The sequence below is a fragment of the Macadamia integrifolia genome, chromosome 5 (assembly GCF_013358625.1).
Source record: "Macadamia integrifolia cultivar HAES 741 chromosome 5, SCU_Mint_v3, whole genome shotgun sequence".
Taxonomy (NCBI): domain Eukaryota; kingdom Viridiplantae; phylum Streptophyta; class Magnoliopsida; order Proteales; family Proteaceae; genus Macadamia; species Macadamia integrifolia.
The window spans coordinates 18,001,152-18,013,859 of NC_056561.1; the positions used below are offsets into that span (position 1 = coordinate 18,001,152).

The following is a 12,708-nucleotide window of genomic DNA, read 5'->3' on the forward strand; positions in this document are numbered from 1 at the left end:
CAAGGACTGGGTCTTATTCTAAGCTTCTTGTTCTTCCTATCTTCCATGTCGTTTCATTCCCTTTGGAACCTCCCCCATAACGTCCTACATCAACCATTATCTTCATGTATAAGTTTTTTTCTCCTAATTTTCCTACTTTATCTGACTACTTTGATTTGAAAAAAAAAGTTCCATCCATTCTTCTCAATGAAAATCAGTTGACCAACATAAATTCCATGCCCCTCATCACCTCTGTGATATTAGAAATCGAGTTCTTAAACTCTAACAATATCTTCTTTTAATGGGATATGCTTCGCGTAAGCGGGGTTTATCTTAGGTCTGAATCGTAAACCTAGGTAGGTTCTAGGGTTGCTCGTTAGCAAGAAAAAAAAAAAGGGTCTCTTTACCCATATTCTCACTCCTCACTAGGGGTGTCAATTGATCAGCCTGCTTTCATTTAGTTTTAGTTTGAATTGAGTCAATTTTCATGTATGAATGGTGAAATAGAAACTAAACCAATAAAGAAATTTTGGTCAATTTGAGTTTGATTTCAATTTCTTGTATCGGTTTGTAATTGGATTGGTTTCGATTTTATCCTGATTTGGGTTGATTTGCCATAAAAATTTATACAAATAAAAAAAAAAAATTAATTTAAACTTATTTTGGCTTCTAATCAACTTGGTTCTCGTTTTGGTCCAAGTTTAAAACCGATTTTAAGGTTACCACGTTGATGCCTCTCAAAATATGATGGCATCATCCTACAGGACTTTCACTAAACTCAATACTTGGTGATTTGGTGGAGGTTTCTACATTATATTTTAGAAACCTTATTTTGGGAGACACTAGAAATTTTCCAATTCCAAACTACTAACCAAATGAACAACCTTACAAATAATCGATCAATTTGTGTCATATGGGTTGGACCTGTTGACAAGTAAAAGAAACTATATTGTGAACATACCTGAAAAAGATGACTCACCATTACAGCAATCCCAACTATCCAATATGCCAGATCGGATTCACCCCTCAACTTTATCTCCTTCCTCCTCCAACCTATAAGAATTTTTCTCACTACTATGATATTGGATGAGTTCTAGTTAGGGGCTAGGGGTATCAATCAGTCAGGCCGGGCTAATTCAGTGGGACCTAATCGGGTTTTCCCGCTTTAGGACCCCTGATTGGGACTAGCCTAGTTAAGTAATCGACCATCATACACTAGGCGTGGTTCCATTTATAAATATTCGATTGAATAGGTATACCGCTGGCTTTTCAAAGCTAATGACTCAACAAATGGGAGGATTGGTCGGTTCCAAAAGAAAGGGAGAGACTAACACTGGCAGGGCACCCCATCCCGTGTGCCTAGCCTTTTCCATTTAACTAACGAACTACACCTATAGATGGGCAGCCATTCAAGTTATAATAATTAAGAACTATAACCACTTCATAGTTCAGACTTCACACCATAGAAAACATGCTATCAACTATCAATTAGATGTACAAAAGGCTCATACCTGCACATACATTTGATATGAATCATCAAGTTCCAATCCAAGGGCTAGCAACAGTTCTAAACCGTAAAGATTCTGATTCTTGACTTTATTTTTTGGGTGCAAGAAAAAGGGAAGGTAGCCCACTGAGAGGCCACAAAGACTCACAATGGAGTCAGAGAGAAACCCACGAGATGGCCAAGAAAACAGCCCACATAGGGGCACATAGGGGTCAGGAGGGGCTCATAAAAGACCACTTATTAAGAGACAAGAGATCAAGAGCGCAGCACCACCAAAGACTGCAGATCTGGGGCGGGGCAGGGTAGTTTTTTAACTCGAGACCACAGCCCAAGGCCAATCTTCAACAGGAGAGTCACGAACCACCAGAGCAACTCTGATGTCCCATTCGAGAACCCATATAAGTTATCTTGAGAAGAACACTTATGTAGATTTGGCTTATTGATAGAAAATTCAAATGCCTGTATTATAATGTTTTGTGTTTCTCAATGGAGTTTGTCTTACAAATATTATTTATAGACATAAAGAGGGAGTTGTCTCTGATTAAAACATACCCAGAAAACAAAGACAAATTAATATATGAGATTTAAATTGTCTATCTCCAAGGCCTTCAATGTTTTTTTTTTCAGTCAAGATCCAAGGCCTTCATTTCACCTGCACAAATAGTTAAAAAGAGAAAGCAACAATGGGAGAAAATAAGTCCATGTTCCAAAGACCAAATAGCGTGGCTCTAGCATAGACACGAGGATAAATAAGAGTGCCCATGAAAACATCGACATCAATGGAATTTTCATTTTTCTTAGGGATGAGCCAGTCATTTAATAGGGCCTGTGTTTGGGCTACCAGACAGGTTCTTTTCTCCCTTTCTGTTTTTTTGTTGGAAAGGGAGAAGAGGTGGGGTCTACAAATTCAAGAACTTTTGTGCAGAAATCTCCTTCCCAAATCTTATCTAAGAAATATTAATGGTTCTATATAATTTCAAGAAACTAGATCCATAATTAAAAAAAAAAAAAAAAAAAAAAAAAAAAATTACTGTTAAATAATTTTATTCACTTTGATTGGACTACTAGAAGTGATTTTCGAATTAAATTCATTTATTATGGATCATTTTAAGGTTCAATTGAGATTGTTCTTTGATTTCAATATTTAGGATTAGATGACCCCGCTGACCTCCTTTCCCTCAGTATGTTACAATGGATTTTGCTTTTAAATATAATTATAAGGAAAGAACACTACCCACTGGCACAGGTACACGCCTAGACACAGTGGATGTAGAAAGACTTTGCTGCCCCCCACTGAAGATGCTTCTCCCATTGGCCTGCTCTCTGGCACTTACCTGCACCAGCAAGGTAGTATATATTCTCTTCTCTTGCCCTAACTATAATTACTAAGATTTAAGTTATAGTCTTCAAAGTCAACATTTAACAAAAAAGAAGAGTTCCATCTATCTTCAAATGCAAATTTGAATTGGATCAGTATAGAAATTGCAATTGTAGAAGGAAGAGACACTTACAAGTTCATTCTTCATTGTTGTTTTTCTCCTTGGAATTGTCCTTATTGACTTCTGCAACTGCTGTTTCTTCTCCATAAAAGGAGAATTTTGGAAGCTCATCGGTTGAATCAATAGTACTAGTACTAGCTTTGTCAAACTTAATCCTTTTACTAGGTTTCATTCCAAGTTCATTTTCGTCGTCCACTTCCGAACCCTAAATGCATTAAAAAAATACCAAAATAAGTTCAAAACATAGATATGATTATGTTAATGTGGTAGCAATCAGGTCAAATTGAATTGAATTATATTTGTAGGATCCAAAATGCTAAACCAAAATTTTAAGTTCAATATTGCACAATGGTTAAATTGCATTATTGCAACATGTTGGTCACAGGTTCAGATCTTGGAAACAATCTCTCCTGCAAAGCAAGGGGAAAGGCTACGTACATTTGCCCCTCCTAAACCCTACAATAGCAGGAGCCTCGTACATTAGGTTGCTCTTTCATAGGATTAACATCCAAGGAAACCACTACAAAAAAGACTCAACTGGTTGCTTCCTACCTCCAAATTCGACATTTCATCAGCCGAGAGAAAGAAAACACACCATAAAGAAAAAGAACCTACAAAAATCAATCTAATCTATACCAGGCCTTTCCTGAACGTCCCATAAAAGATCATATAAAATATAAGGAGCCACATTTATGCAACCAATTGAATAAATGGAGTGAAAAATAGAAAATAAAGAACAAAAAGAAGAAGAAACACAATACTTAAACAAGAGTTCCTCATCAATTCATTTCTTCACTTCTCTATCAACAGTCAAGAGAGTGAATTTATCATTCCAGACATGGTTTTAAGTATCTCCGATACCAATACGATACCCTCCGATACGTATCTTAAATTTAGCCGATCGATACGATACACATCGATACGATACATGAAATTTTTAAAATCCTTTCGTATCGATATATATCCTACAATACATATCGATATGCATCAATATACCACCAATACACATTGATACGATACGATATGCCTCGATACGACTATGAAAATTATAAAATTGAGGTAAAATGTACGTTCGGTATGTGTTGGTACGTATCGGTATATATTGGCACGTATCGATGAGTATCGATATATATCGGTACGTATCGGTGAGTATCGATATATATCGGTATGTATCGGTGAGTATCAATACGTATTGGTGAGTATCGATATGTACCGATACAGTGCGCTATGGTCATATAATGGCCAAGATGGGTAATTTTTCAGAAAAAACACGATTTTTTGAAGGGTTTTTGTTCCAAAGTTGCTGTCAGCCATATTTCTCTCTAACTAAAGTGAAAATCAAGGTTGGGAACAAGGATTTTACATTTATGGGACAACTACAAACCTTGAATTCTTAGTAGGATACCCTCAATTTAGTGTTTATGCATAATACATGTTATCAATAGTTTTTTTTAACAAATTCTTTATGCAAAAGTGTTTAAAAAAATGTTTCCTATCAATTTATGTGTGTATCTTTAGCGTATCTTAGTGTATCTCCGATACGATACGATACTATCCGATACGTATCTTAATTTTGGCCGACCGATACGACGACCGATACCGATACTTTAATCCTTGATTCCAGATTTTACTTAGACAGCACTCATTGTCAATCAGCTATAACATTGAAAGCAAAAGTTATAATCAACACACTAAATTTCTTTTGCAAGACAAGAAAAGTTCTCTGGACCAACACACAATTATAATCAATACTGAATTTCAATCACAAGAGAAGAAAATATACACACAATTATAAAAAACAATGAAATTCAATCAAAAGAGAGAGAGAGAGAGAGAGAAGAAAAGATACTTAACTAGATTGATGCTCAAATCATTAGCTGATCTTCTTCCAAATCGTTTCTCCTTGCCGATGTCCTCCGCCTTAGTACAGACATTTGAAATGAGGAAAATAGGCTTAGACCACGAGATTCCCATGAGTAAATAAGAGTCGAAAAATTTAGTGAAAACCACACTTTAGAAGAGAATATCTAAACTGAGTAGAAATAGAAGTCATGTACTGGGTACCAACATATTTAAACTAGCCAAACTTCTTTTGTAAAAGGAAAAAACAATATGGTCACCCTGCTCACAATATGTGGTGTAGAATTAGAAGACTGCTTCTACTTTGTTCAGAATAATAAAAAGCACAATTTTGAGAACAGTTGCTAAATTATAATATTCACTCATAACTGGTAGGAAAAAAACATGAGAATGTAAATTCATTAAGCATTCAAAGAGTGCTGATTCTCAGATGGATAAACAACATTTATTTTGCCTGTGCAAAATTCATAGTTATACTGCACCAATTTTGTGTTGAAGGACTACCTGACCTTGTAACATTTGCAGCCAAACTAGGGTTCTCTTTTATCCAAGGCAAGTGTACTTTGCCTTGGCTGGCAAAGAAATGGATGCTGAGAACTTTCTATAATAGATCTCAAGTTTACATTGTTGTCTCATAGTTTTGTAGAAATTAATGCTGCTGTGGATTCACTTCTGAACCTTGCATGTGGTATCCATGGCTATTTAAAAATGTTTCCATAATCACATCATCTAGGTCTATTTAAAAACATGCATTTGAAGAAGACTGAGTTTAGGTCACTTGAAAAAATGAGAATCCTTGTGTGCATTAATGTTTTTGGGTATCATCAGGGTTTATACAGGTACCCCGACAAAGCATTCTACAATCTTTGTAGACAACATAATACAATGGTTAAGATCTTGATACCATCAAAGCAACTTACAGATTATAAGAAGTGAGAAACTATGCAAAGAAAGAGATAAAGAGCATCAAATATTTACCAAAGATGATTAATAGATAAGAATCTAAAGGAGAAATATATCACCTTGAACTAAGATGTAAGTCAATTCAGTGCCTAGTCCTCCAAGATCCATTGTCAAGTAGAATAAGTTAAATCTAGCAGAAGAGAAATAGTAGCGAAGATTTCTCATCTTCTACTACAAAAAACTGACTCATGTAATAACAACTAAAAAGATTAGTCGACCCATTTAGTTGGGATAAGGTTGAGTTATTGTTGTTGTAGATGCATAAAGATGTTTCATCATTATAGCCTCATGCATGTATGAGTGTAACATATCCTTCATGCAAAATATAATATCGAAGCACAAGTCACATTTTATATACATGCTTATTCGACTAATTTAAATTTTATGCGTATCATGTACATCCTAATTCTATAGGACTATCAGTTTTAATACAGTATAGACATCTTTTCTCCTTTATTAGAAAAATTAAAATATTAGAGATTCAAAAGAGAATTGTGTCAAACATTGTGTCTATGTGTTATTTTTGGATGATTAAAAAATTCATTACCCAAAGAAGGGGACAGAAATATAAAGTCCCTACGGCAAAAGAAAAAAAAAATAATAGCCTACCTTGACAAAACAACCAAACACCATGCCAACACAAGAGAACCTAGCCTTAAAGTGAAAAGAACGAAGGGGCCACACCGCTACCAACCCGATGCCACTTCTACTTCATCAACAAGAAAGAAAAGCCGCTCAAAACAAGCAATCACTTGTTTCTACTCGTAGTAACTTTGGCCGTTTGAGGAGGGTGAGGACTGGGTGGAACTAATTTGGCTTGCTTCCCACTTTGATTTTTTGGAGGGAATTACCAAATCCGGTGACAGCTCTTATAAGCAATGGGAGGACTCTCCCGGTCCATATGCGCAACTCTGGATTGAAATCTATCATGTAAATGGTATTGTCAATGAGATTGTCAAATTGGAGGACCATAGAACCAGAGAAGGACAAGCCTCAACGAGGGAAAGATCATAAGGGCAAGGGTTAGGATCAACATACAAGTGTGGGGCCACCATCTCCTGCATCACACTAGTAGCTATGGCATTAGTAGCATGCACTAACCAGTAGCAACCACAACCATCCCTAGTCACACTAGAGATGAACACAAAGGGGAACTGGGGGGCAACAAGATGGACTAAAGAGGATCTGCCTGCAGTAGATCTCGAGTCAAACACTGAGTTGGAGATGGAGGTTCATGAGTTGGGTGGTTGAAGTAAGAATAGGTTATCAGTTGGCAATGTATTAGGATAAGATGGGGCAAGGGAGAGGGATGGGCCAAGGCTGGTTGTTTGGGATTGTAGTAGAAGGGGTAGGAGAGATCAAAGAAGTGCTGGGGACCTTGGATGAAGTAAGAGGAGAGGTGTGGAAAGGAGAACATTTAATAAATATGGGATGCATTAAAAGGCCTTGAACAAGGGTGAAAGGAAGAAAGAGAGAGAGAGATGGAGAATTCTATAATTTAGGGTTGGGGGAACGGTGGAAGGGGTCGTGGGGGGTTAGACGGGGAGGATAGAGAAAGGGCATGGGAGGAACCGATGGTAGTGGTTGTCGGTAGGTTGTTAGACATGGGGGAGAGACTCTAACATTCCTAAAGTTGAGGAAGGGATGTTTACATCCCTGATGGTTTCCTTTCCAACTTACTAGTTAACTTGTCTCATTTCAGTCTTTTGTGTGTGTTATATTTATCAACTCTAGAATCTATATTCAAAGATGACAACTTCTAATGAACCAAACTTGGTTACCTCCTGAGTCGCAGCCAAGTACCTACAACCCTTGGTATCAACCAAGGGAATGGAATTTCTAGGATATGGGTAAAAAAGTACATCTTAGGTGAGTATTTTCAAATCTACCATTGGGATTCCATTTCCTTGGCTGTTACTAAGGGGTTGCAACTACTAGGCTACAACCTGGGCAGCAGCGAAATTTTTTCCACTTCTAACATGTAACACAAAATAGTCACAAATAAAGCATGTACAGATGTTTGTTAGTACCTAATCAAGCATGCCTTCTAATAAGATAGCCCATATACTTGGATTCTTAGGTTTGAAGTGCTATTATGGTAATTCTCTTGCTTTCTCAGCAATGTCTTTACAAAAAAAATCACTTAAGACCATATTTTTCCTTCCATTTTTTTCAGAAAATTTAAAATAATCTAATATATGTAAACTACTTTATTGCTTTTCTATTTTATGTCAAATTTTGGTTGTGTTAAAGAAATCAATTGGCGTATGGCCAACAGCTAACTTAAACTTATCCCCATTATTAATCATAAGTAACAGAAGAAATTTTTCCTCCATTGGGCTGGAACATTCACCACTCCATCTTAAAGTACACAAACCCCTATAGGGTTTTATAGTATGTCCCCCAGAATATCTCTTGATAGCCCCCATGCACATCTTAACCCACCGCTTTTGATGGGAATGGCTGAAGGAAAACTCGGTCCTACGTATTGTGCTTCTTTAATGGTCAAGTGTATGACTTAAAGCCTTGTAGAGTTTTAAGATTGCAAACGTTCAACATTTGGTGGCATGTAAATGTTCAACAACAAGTGCCTGCACCAAATTGATCTGTTAATAATAATTTGATTTGAGTAAATGTCAAAAATATAAGATACATATGGGAATATTTTGTCCACATAATTTCATCACTACAAAACTTTAAAGTCTAGTAAGAAACATTATACTCAAAATTCCACTACTAATAGAGTTTTTGTGTGTGTGTGTAGTTTTATATTTATTAACTCTAGGATCTAAATTCAAAAATTACAACTTCTAACATGTAATACAAAACTATGTGCAGATGTTTGTTAGTACCATGTCTAAACTCAAAGATGACAACTTCTAACATGTAATACAAAACAAGCACAAATAAAGCATATAAAAGATGCTTGTTAGTACGAAACAGGCATATGCTTGAATGCTTAGTGTTGAGGTGCATTATGATAGTAATTATCTTGTTGTTGCAACGATGTCTCTACTGGTAAAGGCATTTAAGATCATAGGTTTCCTTGCATTTTTAAGCAAATTCAAAATAATATAATATGTGTAAACTACTTTATAACTTTTTTGTACTGTGTCAAATTGGGGTTGTATTGAAAATATAAATTGACATATGGCTAACTGCTAACTCAACCATTTCCCCCCATAATTAATGATAAAGATTAGGAGAAAGTTTTCCTCCACTAAGCTGGAACATTCATCACTCCCTATTAAGGTTCACAAACCTTATAGGATTTAAGTATGTTCCAAAAAATACTATCCCGATAGCTCCCATGCACATCTAGGCCCATCACATTCATGAATGGATTCTCATTCACCATGGCTGAAGGAGCTAGTCCTAAGTATTATGTTTCATTAGTGTGAGGTCAAGTGTATAACTTAAAGTATTGTTGATTTTTGAGATTGTAAATGTTCAACTTTTTGGTGGCGAAAATAGTTATACATATATATATATATATATATATATATATTTTTTTTTTTTTTGAAACCAGTTTCAATATAAACTACATTTTCTTTCATTTCATATTGATTCTATTATATCATTTTTGTTTGGAGGTTAAGATCGAGCAAACAACTATAAGTGAAATTTCAACACGTGCCTCCACCAAGTGAACTATTAGTAATAATTCGATCTTAATTAATGTTAAGAATATAAAAGATTTAACATATATAGCAATCATTTTTGGACTTGATTTCTTCTTTTTGATTTCATCACATCATTTTGACAGCCTAAGATCGAGAAACAATTGTAGGTGAAATTTCTACAAGTGCCTCCACCAAATGATCTGTTAATAATAACTTAATCTTAGTAACTGCCAATAATATAAAGATATATATATATATATGGGGATATTTTATCAAAATAATTTCATCACTAACTTTTAAATCTTGTAAGAAATATTATACTCAAAATCCACTACTAACATGGTTTGTATGTGCATGTTGTATGTATGTTGTATGTGTGTGTATAGTTTTTTATATATATAAACTCTAGAATCTAAATTCAAAGATAACAACTTCTAACATGTAATACAAAAGCATCTTCGTTAGTACCAAATATAAATTCAAAGATGACTACTTATAACATGTAGTAAAAACAGGCACAAATAGAGCATGTAAAGATGTTTGTTAATACCTACTCAAGCATGCCTTCTTATGTGATAGTTTGAAGGGCATTAGTATAGTAATTCTCTTGCCATCTCAACATTGTCTTTACAAGTAAAATCACGTAAGGCCATAGTTTTCCTTTCATTTTTCATCAAATTCAAATATTCCAATATATGTAAACTACTTTATAGCTTTTTTGTACTGGGTCAAATTTGGGTTGTATTGAAAAAATCAAATGACATATGGCTGACAGCTAACTCAACCATTTTTTCCTATAATTAGTCATAAGTATTATGAGAAAGTTCTCATCCACCGGCCTGGAACATTCATCACTCCATATTAGTGTTCACAAACCCTGTAGGGTTTAAATATGTTTCCCACAATACCCTCCCGACAACCCTTACGTGCATCTATATCCGCCAATATGAATGTTCCCGATTTTTAAGATTATAAATGTTCCACTTTTGGCAGCGTGTTACATCCCTTTTTCAACACGATTACGTGGAGAATAACCCATCGTTTCAGATAAGTGAACTATGTGGCAGACATTTTGGCTAAAGAAGGGGGTTGTTTTACAAGTGTCTACTATCTGGCCAAGCCCTCCTAATTTTGTTTCATCTGAACTCAATTGGGATGTTCAGCAAAGATCTAGATATAGGTTCATGTAGCTAGCCATAACACTACTTCCTTGTTATTGGTATGGAATGTTTATTAATGGCAATGCCAATGGTGGGGGTGAGGGGTATTTCTGTTTTTTATATTAGTCTGGATATGTGTAGACTTAAACCATGTACATTACTTTTTATTTTACATTAATATACTATGCTGAACTTTAGAAAAAAGACATTTTGCTGCATGTAAATGTTCAACTTTTGGTGGCAAAGATAGTTTCATATATATTTAAGATTTAATAATAATTTGATCGTAGTAAATGTCAAGAATATAAAGATACAAATGGGAATATTTTGTCGACATAATTTCATTGCTAGCTTTTAATGTCTCATAAGATACATTATGCTCAAAATTCCACTACCATATAAGCATAATGAAAATTTTTTGACTATAAATAAAATTTTGAAGGGCATCGTACGTAAGGTATTCTTAGCTGTAAATTTTGTTTTGCTTTGTTTTGTTGGTTTTAGTCTGTACACAAAAATGAAACAGGTTGCAAAAGCCTTTCGCTCCCAGGATTCAGCAAATTTCACCTGAAATTTCTGAAATTCCGCATGTAAGACTTGCACATGTACATAAATATATATAGATCCATATACCCACTAAAAAGTTAGATCTGAAATTTTCATTTTGATCCGTTGATCGAAATGGCCACTGAAACAAAAATTAAGTTAGGGTTAAAAAAAAAAATCTGAATAAATATCTTTTGAAATGCAATTAAAAAGAGAAAAAATTTCTTCATACACCATCCTAGGGTTCACAAACCCTTATAGAGTTTTATTTTGTTCCCAACATAGGGTTCACAAAGCCCACAGAGTACTACTGAATTATAAAGTAACAAAAGATGGATGATTGTTCAACTCAAAATTCTCATGATGATCTATACCAATATAGGACCTAAAAGAACTACTCAAGTTGCAGATCTATTTCCGTTGTGCCAATCAATCAAAAGATAGAACAAGGAATAGCAGAGAAAGAAGATCTAAACAACTTAATAATATATTAATTGAACCCTAAATAACATGCTTTTTTTTTTTTGCATGAAGTTGGATGAAACTGAAGTATACCTTTACAGTATCAAATTGAACCACATCTTGCTGATGATTAGTTTCAATGTTTGTTTGGTTATTTTCTTCTAACCAATCCTTCAAGCTGAATTCAGACTCAGATTCAGATTCAGACTCAGCTTTCAAGTAGTCTGATCCTAGTAGTAGCTCTTGTACCTGCATCTCATATTCTTCTCCTAGAGATTCAGAAAAACTGATATCAGAATCACTTTCTGAGCACTGTAACCCTAATTTTCTATTGCTGTCCATCTCTGGAGCAGACTCGCATTCAACTCTCTCTCTCTCTCTCTCTCTCTCTCTTGCTTGTGTGGGTGGAGAGGTGTTGGGATTAACCAAAAATTTAGAAAACTAAATGAATTTAAGTTGGGTTTTGGCAAGCAATTAATGTTTACTATTGATGGTTACAGCAAAAAAGCAATTCATTTAACAAGTGTTGGAAGAGAAAGAAAATACCAAAAATATGAAATTAACTTCTACTCGACCGTTACTTTTGGTTTTTGAAAGTACAGACTTAAAAGTTCGACTACGGGAACTGAAGACAATGGGAAATTCCTATTTTGGGTATCGCTATTTCTATTCCTCTTTGTATTTTATTTTATTTTATTTTATTTTATTTTTTTCTTGGGACAATGTGATAGTTTCGTGTATAGACCACCCTGCATCCTAATTAGATGTATATGTGCCTCTAGTAATTAGTCTTCGCACCGGTGCAATGGCCATGTGACCAATTAGAGATCTCTAGGCTTTTTTTTCTCCTCTTTTTAAATTTTAAACTAATTTTCTATTTTTCAAAGGACGACGATTTTGTATTAGAAGGAAACAAAATGAACTACTAAGAAAATAAATTTACATCCTTATCTAAAACCATATTAAAGGGAAAAAATGTTGGACATACCACCAGGCATGGTTTGAGGAATCAGATCAGATCGGTATTAGTATTGTCCAAACCTAATTCTTGGCTGAGTATGTATCATTGGATCGGTATGGACAAAGGGTAATAAGATTAAAAAATTAAT

General features: G+C 34.9%; 1 protein-coding gene across 2 annotated transcripts; it reads right to left on the reverse strand.

The window, feature by feature from the left end:
* Positions 1–1,912: 1,912 nt before the first annotated feature.
* On the reverse strand, positions 1,913–12,003 carry LOC122080394. Of its 2 annotated transcripts, none has more exons than XM_042647351.1 (4): positions 11,693–12,003; positions 4,840–4,905; positions 2,998–3,190; positions 1,913–2,138 (listed from the first exon to the last, which is right to left on the reverse strand). In XM_042647351.1, the coding sequence occupies exons 1-3, from the start codon at positions 11,939–11,941 to the stop codon at positions 3,002–3,004; spliced, it is 504 nt and encodes a 167-aa protein (XP_042503285.1). In that variant the 5' UTR covers positions 11,942–12,003; the 3' UTR covers positions 1,913–2,138; positions 2,998–3,001. The 2 variants fall into 2 exon arrangements, with proteins under 2 accessions (XP_042503285.1, XP_042503286.1); XM_042647352.1 differs by lacking the exon at positions 1,913–2,138 and adding an exon at positions 2,560–2,820.
* Positions 12,004–12,708: the final 705 nt, after the last annotated feature.